The sequence below is a fragment of the Leopardus geoffroyi genome, chromosome E3 (assembly GCF_018350155.1).
Source record: "Leopardus geoffroyi isolate Oge1 chromosome E3, O.geoffroyi_Oge1_pat1.0, whole genome shotgun sequence".
In the NCBI taxonomy this organism is placed as follows: Eukaryota; Metazoa; Chordata; class Mammalia; order Carnivora; family Felidae; genus Leopardus; species Leopardus geoffroyi.
Window position 1 is genome coordinate 18,996,512 of NC_059340.1, and position 15,176 is coordinate 19,011,687.

The 15,176-nt window shown below is 54.7% G+C and overlaps 1 protein-coding gene across 2 annotated transcripts; it reads left to right on the plus strand.

Moving 5' to 3' along the window:
- Nucleotides 1-1,670: 1,670 nt before the first annotated feature.
- On the plus strand, nt 1,671-7,802 carry CORO1A (coronin 1A). 2 transcript variants are annotated; one of them, XM_045460605.1, is made up of 11 exons: nt 1,671-1,803; nt 3,974-4,172; nt 5,249-5,371; nt 5,464-5,593; nt 5,673-5,857; nt 6,016-6,135; nt 6,357-6,461; nt 6,595-6,740; nt 6,858-6,915; nt 7,031-7,246; nt 7,582-7,802. In XM_045460605.1, the coding sequence occupies exons 2-11, from the start codon at nt 3,975-3,977 to the stop codon at nt 7,684-7,686; spliced, it is 1,386 nt and encodes a 461-aa protein (XP_045316561.1). In that variant the 5' UTR covers nt 1,671-1,803; nt 3,974; the 3' UTR covers nt 7,687-7,802. The 2 variants fall into 2 exon arrangements, with proteins under 2 accessions (XP_045316561.1, XP_045316560.1); XM_045460604.1 differs by lacking the exon at nt 1,671-1,803 and adding an exon at nt 2,202-2,381.
- Nucleotides 7,803-15,176: the final 7,374 nt, after the last annotated feature.

A 15,176-nucleotide genomic window follows, 5' to 3' on the forward strand; every position in this document is an offset into this window, starting at 1 on the left:
GGGCTGATTCGGGCCAGCTTTTCCTATACGGTGACAAGATGGTCACTACTAGTGCCGGGCTTATAGCCTATCGGCTTACTGACCCCCAGTGGAAAGTAGGCTCTTTTTGCCAGCAGCTCCAACGCGTCTGCTTCTGATCACATGGCCTTGAATCCAGCGGCCCTCCCTGAACCAATCAGAAAAGATGGCTTTGACTGGGGAGCTGTGGCCCTGTGCCCACCTTGGACCCCCTCTTGAAGTTGAGAGACTGCCAGTGTGGAAAGGTTGGTTCTCTGAAGGAAAAGGACGCTAAGAGGTTGGGCCAGAAGCACGCCACAGGCACACTGTCCCAACGCCCCTCTCAGGGAGCCGTCTGCCCCTCCTTAGGTACACGAGGAGCCTCGCGGCAGGGCCTTCACCACCCACCACTGGACTGCCTCTCGGGCTTGCGTTCCCCAGACACCTGCTTCCCCGTAGCTGGTGCCACTGGCCTCACATCTGTCATCTGCGGCAGCCCCATACCTGTCCGTCCCACCACATGCCGCACACCTGCTGGGATGTGCAAGTGGCATCTGCGATTCCCAGCCTGTCCCTCTGTAGGCCTGTCAGGCTTTCGCTTCCGGGGGGCATGGTTTTCAGGCCTCTGGCCAGTCCACTTGTCTCCTGCCGGGAAGGAGGAAGGCAAAGTGTGCCTGGGTCCTCCGTAAAAGGGAGGTGGTCTCTGTGTTATAGAGATGAAACGATTTCCTAAGGATGGATGGATGGATTTCCTATGCTAGGGATGTAACATATTTATAGTGTTGAGACAGCGCCCGGCACACAGTAGGCGCACAGTAAATGCTGGCTGTTATTCTCATCACTTCGGGTGGAGACGACCCGTTGCAGCCCCCGAGCATCCCCGTCCAGTCCGGTCCAGGCCAGTCCAGGGGCAGGCTCTCAGGTACAACACCACCCATAGGTTTCTACAATTTAATAATGTGTAGAACACTTTTACGAGTTTTGTCTCATTGGAGCCTTACACCTTTGTGAAGAGGGCAGGTCACACGGTATTTGTCCCCCATTTGCGGACGGAGAAACTGAGGTTGTCAGAGGTCACACCTCATGCCCGAGATCGTGCCGCCAGTCCGTGGTGGAGGTGGGATTTGAACCCGTCCCTCGAGGAATCACATCACTGGGCCTTTTTGCTTGGCTGCCCCTCAGCCCACAAGGCCTCCTCCAGTCATGCCTCTTGGCCCCCTCCCACCTGCTCAGGCCCAGCCCGGTGCCCTGAAAATAGTAAAAATGATAAGAGCCCACACTTCTTAAGCACTTGTATCTCTCCGGACGAAGCGCATAGGGCTTTGCTTTCCCCATAACCTCTTGAGCTGGGTATGAGTTTTACAGAGAGGAGAAACTGGGGCTGAGGGAAGTGAGATAAGCCTGCCCGGGATCACTCAGCAGGGGCAGCCAGGAGCCCAACTCAGAGAGCAGTCTGACTCTGGGGAAGGCCTCTCGTACCCTCTGCAGCCTCCATGATCCCTTCTCTGAGTCCAAGGATGACAGTGGACTCCCCCTTCCTCTTGAGCAGGAAGTCGGGCTTCTTCCTCTGCTTAGCATCCTTGGAGCCGTCGTTCTTTCGCTCCCCTCCCTCCGACAGGCTGAGAGCTCTCTGCGGGGCAGGAACCTGACCCTCCCTGACTCATTCACCTCTGCAACCCCGGGCACGAAGAAGCCTCCGTGATGCCAGAGTATCTCATTCGTTCTCCGCGAGGCAGGCGGGGCGGAGGCGCTCCCGGATGAAGACAGGAGATGCGAGAGGTGGTGACCCTCCCCAGGCCACCGTTTGTAAGTGCAGGAGCCTGGACGAGCCCCTCCCCCTCCATTCCTTGTCTGGCGGGAGCGGGGGTGGGGTGGGGGGGTTGCGGAAGGCAGCTCAGCCTTAGCTGGGGGTGGGCGGGGGGGGGGGCGCTGATGGGCGCTTCTACGAACGCCAGGGACAGGATGGTGAGTGGGCTGGGAGCGGACTGAGGGAGGGAAGAAGGAACAGGGTATTTTTGCATTTTGACATTACAAAAGCGCCCATGAGATTGTCAGCGACTGGCCGGCAGCATCTGTTTGGGTTCGGAATTGGCAGGCGAGGCCGAGCTAGGCGGAGGGAGGGCGGCCGCGGGCGGGGGGCGGGGGGGGGCGGTGCCTCTGCCCGGAGAAGGGCTACCCCCTTTAAGAGCTCCGCCCAAAGGGGCGCTGCCACCCAGAAGGAGGCGGGCAGCCGCCGCTTCTCATTCATTGTCTTGACAAGAGCATCCTCAGCGGGCAGTCTCTGGCTCCGCCGGCTCCTTCCTCCTCCTCCTCCTCCTCCTCCTCCTCCTCCTCCTCTCCCTCCTCCATTTGGGGGGGGGGGGTCACTCATCTCTCAGCGGCAGGTAAGCCTGAGTCCCCGGGCAAGGGACTAGGCATCCCTGCCCCGGGCCACCTGTGGGGCCGGCGTCAGCTTGGCGGAAGCCGGCTGTGGGGGCGGCCGGGCTGTCGCGCGCCGCCCGGGGGTGGGAGAGAGCCCACCGTCCGCGCCGCTGTGGAGGGGACTGGCCCCGGGGGTGGGCGTGCGTGGGAGGGCCCATCCGCGTGTCCCAGGGCGCTGTGAGCAGGCCAGGGTGAGGGACCACCGCAGCCAAGATGGAGGTGGGGGAGCCGGGGGCCTGACGCTCCCCGGAACGGGCATCGGGGGTGGGGGTGGGGACAGGGTGGGGTGCGCCGAGCAGCTGCCCTGAGCCTGGAGACAGGAAGGGGTTGAGAGCAAAACAAGAAAAGACCAAGTTCCCCTTTCCGCGGTTTCTGGGCCTGGTACCTGCGGTGGGGGAGGAGGCAGGGTGGGGCGCCGGCTTCCTGTCCCCCAACCTCGGTTTTGGGGCTCCCCTCTCCCCAGGCCCAGGTCTCTCACCTGGGACTGATCCCCCTGTTTCCAGACTGCTCCTTCTCACAATGCTCCTCACCTGCTCTCTGGGCAGGTGGCCCTGGAGCCTCCTGGAACCTCCCAGGCCAGGCCAGGGTTGGGGGGGGGGGTGCCTGGGTGAGAAGGGGTGAAGCTGGGCGGGTGGAGTGGAGGCCTGGCAGGGCGCCCTCTGAGCGGGCAGCGTGGCCCCGCGGCTCAGCAGGAAGGTGATGCAGGTGGGCGTCAGGATGGGCTCTGGAACCTGGGGAGCCAGAGGCAGTCCCCTTGGCTTTAATCGCTCTCCGCCCAGCCATGGTGGGGGGAACCGTCCTCACTGGACCTCAGAGAAGTCAGCGCCGCCTCTCCCTGTGGATAGTTGCAGTGCAGGTGGAGACAGTATTTAAGGGCACCTGCTTAGGCAGACTCTAGAAGCAGAGGTGTGGGAAGGAGATAGTAGGACCCAAGCCATCTGGCTGTTTCTGGTGTCCAGAGACCTGTTGGGGAAGCTGTCTTGACCCCAAGGACCTGCCTCCCAGGCAGGCCCGCACGCTGCTTCCCTGTGTCTGCGGAGCCCCGTGCCAGCAGGTGATGGGGGGCCAGCCCTGTCCCTGCCTTCAGGAAGCTCCCCATGTAGGTGTGAAGGATGTGAGGCCTGGCTGCTGTGACTGAGCGAACCCACCCTCCAGGCTGTCTACACTGAAACCCCCAGAGTGTGGGAGTGAGGCCTCAGAGAGGAAGGGCCGTGTCCATCAGCGGTCGACAAATCGGCACTTGGTGCTACCCCACACCAGGCTCTGCCCTAGAGGCTGAGGGTACAGACGTGAGGCCTGGGGTGGGTAGAGAAGGTTGGCCTTGCAGGTTAGCCAGGGCGGGGGGGGTGGGGGGTGAGAAGGGGTGAGGAAGACGAGCATGAGGGCAAGGATGGCAGTTATGGTGGAGGGGGCAGGGAGCCCAGGGAGATGAATTAGCTGAGACCTTAAAGGCCAGGCGGAGGGGTGTTCTGGGGGGCACAGAGGACACTCTAAGGTCAGAGTTGACCTGAAGCTCCCTCCAAAGCCCTCAAACCCCACATTCCCCGCCCCCCAGGATGAGCCGGCAGGTGGTCCGCTCCAGCAAATTCCGCCACGTGTTTGGACAGCCAGCCAAGGCCGACCAGTGCTATGAGGACGTGCGCGTCTCACAGACCACCTGGGACAGTGGCTTTTGTGCTGTCAACCCCAAGTTCGTTGCCCTGATCTGTGAGGCCAGCGGGGGAGGGGCCTTCCTGGTGCTGTCCCTTGGCAAGGTGAGCCCCTGGAGCAGCAGTGTTCCACTTGAGGGGGCCTCTGGCCATCCAGTGGCCCCTTGGGGGTCCTGATGGCTGTCGCTAAGCCTCCCCGGGCTGCAGCGTTGTCATCTGTAAAACTGAGCTGGGCCACATGAGCCTTACGCCTCCTCCAGCTCCTACATGTAGTGGTCGCATGGAAACTGGAGCTCAGATGACACCAGAAAGGTCACACGGCGAGTCCTGCAGACCCAGGGCCTGGTCTCCCAAGCCTGATGCCCCTGTGGAGCACAGAGAGGGCTCCGTGGGGAGAGGGGAGACCCAGCGGTGCTCTCAGGGTAGGGGTGGCTCTGGGCCTGGGCCTGCCTGAGCCCTGGCCCCCCCTGCTGCAGGCAGGGAGGGTGTAAGAGGCCCTCTCTCCTCCCCCAAACCTGCCTTTCCTCTGGTCCTGCTCACAGCCACCCCCATCCGCTCTGCTGACCCCCACCCCCAGCACACTCCTGTGCTCTTGGGGGGTGAGACAGGAAGGGGAGATCGGCCCTAAGATGTTACCTTAAAAGGGCCGATGGAAGCAGAGAGAAGAGGAAGTGGTTGTGGGGTGAGAGCTGGGTGCGCTCTTCACACAGGAAGCCCTGCCGAGGCAGCAGCCGTCCCCGGAAGCAGCCATTTCCAAACCTCTGCTCCTGCCTGGGGCCAATTATGACGGCCTTTCCTGGTCCCTGTCCTTTTGGAAGGACCCATCTCCATCCCCATCCCCACACTTCCTTGGGGAACCCTAATCTTAATGCAACCTCCCCTCCCTAGAGCCTTGGCCTGTCATCCCCTGGAAGCTTCCCTCAGGGAAGGGGGCGGGGGCCAGCCCCAGGGCATAGGTGAGATGTCAGGGCCAGGTGAGACCTTGGCCAGGGTCTAACACTAAGGCAGGACCAGGGCCCGGTGTGGCATCCCCTTCCTGCACTACTTGTGGCCAGCCCTTCTGAGCTGCCTGGACAGGGACCCCACTGCCTTCCTCTGTGCCTCTCTGAAAGGGTCTGGGGAGGTTGGATCAGGTTTAGAGAGCAAAAACACCTCCCTCAGAATCCTGCTGTGCTCTCTAGACTGGACGTGTGGACAAGAACGCGCCCATGGTCTGTGGCCACACAGCCCCGGTGCTGGACATCGCCTGGTGCCCGCACAATGATAATGTCATTGCCAGTGGCTCTGAGGATTGCACAGTCATGGTGAGTGGTGGGGGGGACACGGGGGCCGGGAGAGCTCCAGCACCAGATCTGATATTTGGAGCCCCCAGGTCTCACTTGCCCCCTCTCTGCAGGTGTGGGAGATCCCTGATGGGGGCCTGACGCTGCCCCTGAGGGAGCCTGTCGTCACCCTGGAGGGCCACACCAAGCGCGTGGGCATCGTGGCCTGGCACCCCACAGCCCAGAATGTGCTGCTCAGTGCAGGTGCCTGGGGGAAGAGGAGGGGCGGGCTGGTCACGTGACAGCGAGGCTCGTGGCTTCTGACAGTGGGGATATCACCCAGGTTGCGACAACGTGATCCTAGTGTGGGACGTGGGCACCGGGGCGGCTGTGCTGACGCTCGGCTCGGACGTGCACCCGGACACAATCTACAGTGTGGACTGGAGCCGAGATGGCGCGCTCATTTGCACCTCCTGCCGCGACAAGCGCGTGCGCATCATCGAGCCCCGCAAAGGCACTGTTGTAGCTGTGAGTTGCCATGTATCGTGCCCCTTGACCCTAGGACATTTACCCTTGTACACACCACCAGCCGGGTCCCTAGATGCTGCCCTCCCTTGCTCTCACCTGGAGCCTGGTCATTAGGATGAGTGTGCGGGTACTGACTGACCACCTCCCTTTCCTTCCAGGAGAAGGACCGTCCCCATGAGGGGACCCGGCCTGTGCGCGCCGTGTTTGTATCTGATGGGAAGATCCTGACCACAGGCTTCAGCCGCATGAGTGAGCGGCAGGTGGCGCTGTGGGACACGGTGAGTGCCGGGTGGGGAGCGGCGATCAGGCAGGACTGGAGGCTTAGTCCCCGCCCTGCCACTTGCATGATCCCACACAGCCATGGGCCTCAGTTTACCCTCTGTGGGATGGAGGTTTCCGCTGGTTGTTCTGTGAGGGCCTTCCCCGAGTCCCTGCCCGGTGGGCTTCACAGGCCTGACTTGGACCAGCTCATTGTTCCCTGTCTCATCCATCTCTACAGAAGCACCTGGAGGAGCCACTGTCCCTGCAGGAACTGGACACGAGCAGTGGCGTCCTGCTGCCCTTCTTTGACCCCGACACCAACATAGTCTACCTCTGTGGCAAGGTGTCCCAGTCGGGCAGCGGCTTGTGGAGGGAGGAGGGGGGTCTGGGGCGGGGTGGGGGCGTGGATCTTGGAGAGGACCAGGCAAGAGGGATCTGTCGGTGCTGATCCCGGGGTTTGCACGCGCCACCTGCAGGGTGACAGCTCCATCCGGTACTTCGAGATCACTTCCGAGGCCCCATATCTGCACTATCTCTCCATGTTCAGTTCCAAGGAGTCCCAGCGGGGCATGGGCTACATGCCCAAACGCGGCCTGGAGGTGAACAAGTGTGAGATTGCCAGGTGACTGACCCCTGCCCCTGCCCCGAGCATGCTCCCTGGGCTATGCTGACCCCGTGCCGACCTTGGATTCCAGCCGCCCCCATGACGCAGGCGCTGCTCACCTTCTTATTTCCACAGGTTCTACAAGCTGCACGAGCGGAGGTGTGAGCCCATTGCCATGACAGTGCCTAGAAAGGTGATGCTCCCATGTCTCTTCCTGGGCTGCGGGCCAGGCACTGACCCCACACACTTGCTGGGTGGTGGTGGTGTGGCCCAAGCACTCGCTTACCCAGCCTTGGCCTTGCCCACAGTCGGACCTGTTCCAGGAGGACCTTTACCCACCCACCGCGGGGCCTGACGCTGCCCTCACGGCTGAGGAGTGGCTGAAGGGCCAGGATGCCGGGCCCCTCCTCATTTCCCTCAAGGATGGCTATGTGCCCCCAAAGAGCCGGGAGCTGAGGGTCAACCGGGGCCTGGACACCGGGCGCAGAAAGGCAGCACCAGAGGCCGGTGGTACCCCCAACTCGGTGAGAAGTGGACGGGAACCTGGGAGGCAGGACAAGAAGACCTATAGGGCAGGGGCTGCTACTGATGGATGGAGTCATTGTCCCCGTGGAAGGTGGCTGGTGTTTGGGCCCCTCACACTCACAACGTTGGGGATCCTTTGGGGGCCGGGAGTGGGTGATCCTGAGGCCTCAGAAAACAGGTTTCAAGCTTATTGGCCTGCAGCTGTCTGGGCAGCAACCAGCTGAAAGACAGAAGGGCCAGGCCCTGGGGCTCTTGGTAGGGGGGTGGGGGGGGGCTGCCAGGGTCAGGGGAGCCCGGGATGGAGCTGGGACTCACGCAACGATGGGTCCCCCAGGACGCCATACACCGGCTGGAGGAGGAAATGAAGAAGCTCCAGGCCACAGTGCAGGAGCTACAGAAGCGCTTGGAGAGTCTGGAGGAGACAGTCCAGGCCAAGTAGAGGACCCGAGGGCCTCAGCTGGGGCCACAGCATCACCTCCCTCCCTTCCAGTCGTACCCTTCTCCCCAGGCCACAATGGCAGATAAAAAACAATAAAATGGCTTTATTTTCTGGTACCTCTCAGACTCTGATGGCCACCTGAATGCTGGGTCTCCTGAAATGACCTGCCCTTGAGCTTCCCCCTCAGTTACCTTGTGAGATTGGCCCATAGCAGGAGCCGGGGAATGCCTCCAAATACCCTAGACCACAGGAACAGGCCTTGGTGGGTGGGAGCCCCCATGCTGATGTGGGCTGCGAGCCTACTCTTTTCCAGCTCCTTCGCAGAGCTGGCAGGGTCTGAGCCGCTCAAGGCCCTTGCCACGGTTACTCCTGTCTTTTCTAGTCAACCACAACAACAGGCCACCTTACTGTCAGTATCAGTATGGCTGCTGGGGAACCGAAACTGACATGACACTTACACAGCACTGACATGACATCTTTCAAACTGCAAGCTCCAGGGAGCAAAATCAGGGGATCTTTTGTGAGGAAAAAGCTTAGAACTCAACCCTGTTTTACAGGTGAGGAAACTGAGGCACAGAGCAGGAGAGAGGGGCTTGCTGAAGGCAGATCTGGAGGCATGAGCTGTCTCTCCTTCTGGTCCCCAGCCTTCCCTGCGGTGCTGCTGCCTCTCAACCCCTTTCTCCGGTTCCCAGCAGATCCTCCCCGGACAGAAGAGACCCGTTAGACCCTATCAAGTGGGGGCTTACACGTGGGTTTCTGATGCCCACCTTAGTGGGCGACCTCAAGCGAGGGCACGGTTATTAGGGATGGCTGTCCTGGCCACAGCAGAGCTTTGTTCATACCACACAGGGAGCCCAGCAAGGACCCAGCGCCTCATCCACAGTCCCCGCCCCTTCTTCAGCTACCTAGGTAGACAGGCAGCTGATAAGACATCCCTGTCCATCCATTTGGGTCTCAATCTCTTTGCAAGCCATGTGACCCTGGGCAAGTCACTTCCCTCCAGGCCTCAGCTGCTCTCTAAAGTGGGGAGGGTTGTTAGCAAGGCAGCTCTGTGAACGTAATGGGTGGATCCAATCAGGGGTGTGATAAAGAGAGAATCAGAAAATCTGGAACCTGGGCCCCTGAAAGTGACGTTCTTTCCCTGAGCCTCTCCTGCACAATGGGGATGATGTGCCCTGCTGGCAAAGCAGGCTTGAGTACTCTGAGTCACTAGTTCCCCTCCTGGCCCGAGGGATCTGGAAAAGTTCGGGAAAGGATTATAGAAACCCAGAAGGGTTAACTGTCACCACCAGGACTTCTAGCTTTACCAGCCCATTCTCCCTCTGATAGGAAAGAGGCAGGTACGAGGAAAGACGGAGGTTACTTAGGGGCCAAGAAATTGGCCCTGAAAACACAGGGGAACAGAGTGATGGGAGGCTTGAAAACCGCAATCCTTCGCTCCTGAAGGGCCCTGGTCCCATCTGGGTTACCTGCTACCCACCTGGGTCCTGGGGACCTCATCTGTGCCAGGCCTTACCAACCCTGGCACCTGTGTTTAAGATTGATACCAGGGGCACCACGTACCCCAATCTGATGGCTCAGATGGCTTTATTTCCCCTTAACTCTATCCCAGCTCCTGTCCACAGCTCCATTCCTGAAGTCCTCGTGGTCTCTCCAGGAGCAGTTGTGGCCACATCAAGCCCTGGGCTAACGGGGTCACTGGACTTTCTCCAGTGGGCCAGAAAGCATCAGCGTTCCAGGTGTTGGGGAGACCCTGCTGTTACCACATGCTGTGAGGCTACCAAGGGCTGGGTAACCCGCAGGGAGGTGTGGAATCCTCCATCCACCTCTGACACTGGGGTGATGTTGAGGAGCGGGGGAGGTCTGTTACGTTGGCCAGTGTCCTGAAACTCTGGGTACTTTTTTATCTGTGCGCCTTGAAAACTGGCAGAGGGCAGGAGCCCCCAGTAATGGCCGATGAATAGTAGCAGTATTTCTAGGGCTCTACCAAGAGTTACAGAGAAGGTTTGTGTGGCCTGCCCTGGAAGAGACTTCATTTGATAGGTGGGGGCACAGAGGCCTATGGATCTACTTAAGAAAGCAACAGAGCTCACAAGAAAGGAAACAAACTGAAAGTCTGTTTAGGTACAAAGTCTGTTGCCCTTAAGACTTTGCTTCCTGCCTTCCATTTATGACCAAGAATAAAACTACCTAGAAACAAAAAACAATGAGACTAAAAAAAAGACCAATAAAATTAACAATAAGAGGTAGAGCAGTATCTCAGGCTAGTATGCAGTATGTAGTTCAGATTTCAAACTTAAAAATTGATGCTAAGAGTATCGGATTGATTTTTGCAATTGCATTTAAGTACGTTGCATGTATGTGTATGTGTGCATACGTTACATATGTGTTTAATGTATGTTTACATGTTTAATGTGTTTAATATATGTGTGTTTTTATATACACACATTTTATATACACACATTTTTATATACACACATTTTATATACACACATTGTTTTATATACACACAATGTTTTATATACACATTTTATATACACACATACATATATACACACATTTTATATACACACATTGTTTTATAAACACACAATGTTTCATATACACACATTTTATATACACACATTGTTTTATATACACACATTTTATATACACACATTGTTTTATATACACACAATGTTTTATAAACACACAATGTTTTATATACACACATTTTATATACACACATTAAATATACACACATTTTAATATATGTGTGTTTAATGTGTTTAATATATGTGTTTAATGTATAAATACGTATGTATATATATATATACATATATATAAATATGTATGTATGTGTTTAATGTATAAAAAATAAAAATGTATAAATATGTATAAATATGTTTAATGTATAAATAATGTATAAATATGTATGTACATATATACACACACACGCACACACAGATATCATTTAAGCAACTGAAGTGTCGGGGGAGGGATCCAAATCCAGGTGGGAAAATAGGTTTGAAAAGCAATAGAATGAAATTTTCTACAAGGCTCCGCAGCTTGAGGGACCGACCTTCACCTCAGTCTGTAAAGCAGTGCCTCCCACAGGGGGTCATTATGAGGGTTGTAGGCGTTCCGTTCCTATCGGTCAAGCATTTGGAATGATGCCTGGCATTGTAGTCAGCTCTCAGGAGTGTTGATAGAAGTAAAATGAACCTGGCCTTGATCCTCACTGGCTGGGAGAGCGCGGAGGGCCCCTGCCCTTTCCTTCAGATGAAGAAATCCCTGGCGGAGAGCATGTCACCCCTTTCCTGTTGCAGGTGGTACTCATGCCTATAGGGCAGAGTCAGTAAATGCTCTCGAGTGAGTAGGCGGTTGGCCCAGATCAGTGTTTCCCACGGAAGGAATGTGAAATGACTTTAGGTGGCACACAGATGTTTGAAATTTTAATAGGTATTTATTATAGCGTGTGTTAGAAGAAAATCCCAGGTAGCACGTCAGACCCGAGTACTAAAAAAAAGCGAGTTGACTTAAAGAAATGTTACACTGAACAGGTGGTATGTGAATGTCATGAAAATTTCAAAAGCAACAGGGATCGACCGAAGACTGCGAAATAGGTCTTCCCAAATCTGAGATTTTTGATGCTTTGGGTTTTAAACAAAGTCAGGATACACAAAGAGAGGGGATATTTTCTGCGTTTGGGCAACAGAGGACTGTGGTGGGGACAGACAGACAGACAGCAGCACCAGGTGCACCGCGTCAGTGTAGAGGCGACCACTGTTCACCTTTTGGTGCCTACTCTGGGAAGTCTTGATATGTATACTGTACATGTATGTATATTCACGTGTACGTGAATGTACGCATTCATCTAACAGAATTGGGAGCATTCTGTACATAGAATTTTGTAGCTCGCTTTGTTCACCTGATACCGTAACCCCAGGTTGAGTGTTCTTACCGAAACCTTTTTGTGTTCATTCTTGACTATTTCCTTAGGGTAAAATCCTGGAAGTGGGATTGTTTGGTCATCGCGTACATATAACTCTTCAGCTTTGAGTACCAGCAGCCGAAGTGCCTCGTGGCATGGCAGTGACAGTTTACAGTTCTGGCGGCTCAGGTGCCCTCTTTCTCATCCTCACCAAAGCCAGGTTCTATTAGATGGTTTTGTTGCTGATTTGATAGCAGATTTACTGCTTGCTGTTTCTGCTTTCATTTTGCATTTTTTGGTTTCTTTATTTTGTATATTCAGTGGTCACTTGGCTCTTTGGTGAACTGCCCATTTTTGGCCTTTCTTCTGGGATATTAGGATTTTTTTTCCTTACTGATTTGTAAGTTCTTTATGTTTTAAGGATGTTACTCTGTGACGTCACAGGTACTTTTCATCGCTTAATATTTGCCTTTTATGTTTGCTTATGATATCTAAGCTTACTGTTGCTCATGTGGTGAAGGCAATACTGTATTTGATCCACGCTGTGACACACTTCTTCTGTCTTTGCCATCAGCTGTGATTTATTCTCGATGTGTCCCGCGGTCACTGCCAAGTCGTGTTAGAGTTGTCATTACCTGTGCAAGTGGATGTGGTCATTGTTGCTTGCGGCATGGCCGGATGACTACACCGTCAGCTCTTGGGTGCTTCTGGCCACGTGCCTTTTAAGGGCCATTTGCAGAAGGAGCACAAATCCTGATGCTGTTGGAGAACCATCCATTGATACCTCCTGATGAGATCAAGAAAGGCTCAGTAACAAAACCTGCACCTGGAGGGTCGGTAGCGTGGAAGGAAATCTTGGAGAGGATGATGGTGATCTCTTGGGGATGCAGCCTTGCCAATGCCCTTGGCGGCCCGAAGGTCAATATTGTGTGGAAACTCACAGATACCCCAAAAGGGAGGACTTAACCCTCTTATTGCATTCATCCATTCCCTTTCAATCCGTTTAAGCACAAAAGGGCTTTTGCAGGAGTGTCTCGCGGCTCAGTCAACAGAGCATGCAACTCTGGATGTGGTTGTGAGTTCAGGCTTGTGAGTTTCACGGCGAACAATTCTGATTGAGTAAAGGCATAACTGTCTTTAATGTAAACACAAACACAAAACAAACCTCAAACCTCCAACCCTCACTAGATATATTTGGAACCATGTTAATCTGCTAATACAGGCTAAACCATAGCACCTTGAGAGGAACTCATTAGCCACTAACGGAGATAGGGTTTGTGCCAAAGCGGGTTCTTTTGGTCAAAACGAGCAGTCACACCTGTCGCACTCCCAGAGCACCCTGTGCGGTGGCAATTCTGCACAATCCCTGTGTTCTGGAGGAGGGAGATGACATCGCCCAAGGGCTTCTGAGGGGGAAAAGTCTGCTTGCAGATTGTTTCTTTGAACTTCTTTTTAAGAGAGAGAGCGCGAGTGGGGAAGGGGCAGCGAGAGAGGGAGGGAGAGAGAGAATCCCAAGCCGGCTCTATGATGTCAGTGCAGAGTCCGAGGTGAGGGCCTTGAACCCATGAACTGTGAGGTCGTGACCTGAGCCAAAATCAAGAGCCGGACGCTTAACCGACCGAGCCACCCAGGCGCCTCTTTGTGTATATAGTTTAAAGCTTCTAGTTAAATGCTCTTTTGAAAAAAATCATACAAGCACGTGATAAAACAAAACAGAAGAAGACGGTGTGGAGTACAAAGACCAACCCTTCCATCCTGCTCCCCTCACCACGAGTCTGCCACCTTCTCTCAAGAGACAAGTGCCCTTGCCTGTGTCTTCCAGAAGGAGCTATGCATGTGGAAGCACGCATGTCCCCCACTTGCTCTTTACGTAGATCGCAGCGTACCCTGCACGTTATTTACTCTCCAGTTTGCTTTTCGAATTCCACGGTAAGCCTTAGAGACTGTTCCAGGTCGGTGCACACAGACCCATCACGTTCTTTCAGACAGCTGCATATCCTCCAGTTGTGTGAGTGCGCCATAACCTCTTGAACCCAGCTCTCCTCGGTTACAGCTATGATGCAGCTGTGAGGCTGCAGTCAATATTCTGGAACGTACATCTTTGTACATATAGGGTAAACTCTTAAAGGCAGAACTGCTGAGTGAAAGGGTGTACATTTTAAATGCGGGGTGGGGGCGGGCACCTGGCTGGCTCAGTCGGTAGAGCATGCAACTGACTCTTGATCTCAGGGTCGTGAGTTCAAGCCCCACGTTGGGTGTGGGGCCTACTCGAAAAAAAAAAAAAAAAAAAAAGAAAAGAAAAAAGGAGGGGGCCTGGGTGGCTCTTTCAGTTAAGCATCTGACTTCGGCTCAGGTCACGATCTTGCGGTCCGTGAGTTTGAGCCCTGCGTCAGGCTCTGTGCTGACTGAGGAACTGAGGGGGGAGTGGGGGGGTGGGGGTAAGCATCTGCATGATGAAACAAGGCGTTCCTTGAAACTGGCAAACTCTTGAGGCCCCCGTGGATGTTCTAAGAAAGGGACAGGAGCAGACAGTTGCCACCTGCCTGCTGTGGGAATTCTGCAGTCCTCAAACTGCCTGCAAGGCTTGGGGCTTCAAGGGTTCAAGGAGGTTGTGCATATTTATGACTAACGTGGGATGTGGGAGAGAGAACACTGATGTGAAACCTAGTCTAGTTAAAGGTTATCGAGCCCAAGCAACATTTCTGAAAGTCTGAAAGTGAAGCTGAAATATACGAGAAAAGCCAATGAGGAAATATTACTAAGAATAAGATTGTCAGGGCTCCTGGGTGGCTCAGTTGGTTAAGTGTCCAGTTTTGGCTCAGCTCATGGATTCACGGTTCAGGAGTTCAAGCCCCATATTGGGCTGTGTGCTGGCAGCTCAGAGCCTGGAGCCTGCTTCAGATTCTGTGTCTCCCTCTCTCTCTGCCCCTCCCCTGCTCACATTCTCTCTCTCTCTCTCTCTCTCTCTCTCTCTCTCTGAAAAATTAACATTAAAAAGAAAAATTAAAAAAAATATATGATTATCTAATAATTCTTAAAAAAAAAAAAAACCTCCTACTCTTAATAAAAACTTCTGGTCCTTAAACAACAACAACAACAACAAAAAACGTGCTCTTAGAATCTTCTACCTGCAGGTGGCTGTCATAATTTAGAAGCATGTTCTGACATGGGCTGGCATGGCACCATTTTTCTAAGCTATGCCAGTTCCTCTCTGTGGGAAGAGACAGAAAGTCACCCGGGAGCAGACTGCTGGTCTTCAGGGGCTCGGGTGAAAAGACCTGCCAAAGGTCATGGAATGAGAAGCAAGGACACAAGCAAGGAGGCTTAAGAGAAACCTCAGTGCAGAAGGGTTCTGTCTTTCCCGGCGTGCTCTGGGGTGGGCGGAGACGGAACGGGGTTGAGGCCGAGTGAAGGGATGTGTACGAAGGGTCCCAGGCCTTCTGGAAGAAACCCCCAGCCCCAAAGTTAGGGAAGCCTGTGAGAGACGAAGTGCGGTGGCCCCGGCCGAGGTCCCTGCAGGAAATATCCCTCCTGCAGGGCAGAAAAGTCCAGGCTGGGAACAGGCCACCTCAGGGCC

Excerpts from the sequence above, each read along its gene's own strand:
- CORO1A (XM_045460605.1), top strand. The coding sequence starts at position 3,975 with ATGAGCCGGCAGGTGGTCCGCTCCAGCAAATTCCGCCACGTGTTTGGA. Across the intron at positions 6,916-7,030 it reads CCATGACAGTGCCTAGAAAG|TCGGACCTGTTCCAGGAGGA; the intron begins GTGATGCTCCCA and ends CCTTGCCCACAG. Across the intron at positions 7,247-7,581 it reads CCGGTGGTACCCCCAACTCG|GACGCCATACACCGGCTGGA; the intron begins GTGAGAAGTGGA and ends TGGGTCCCCCAG.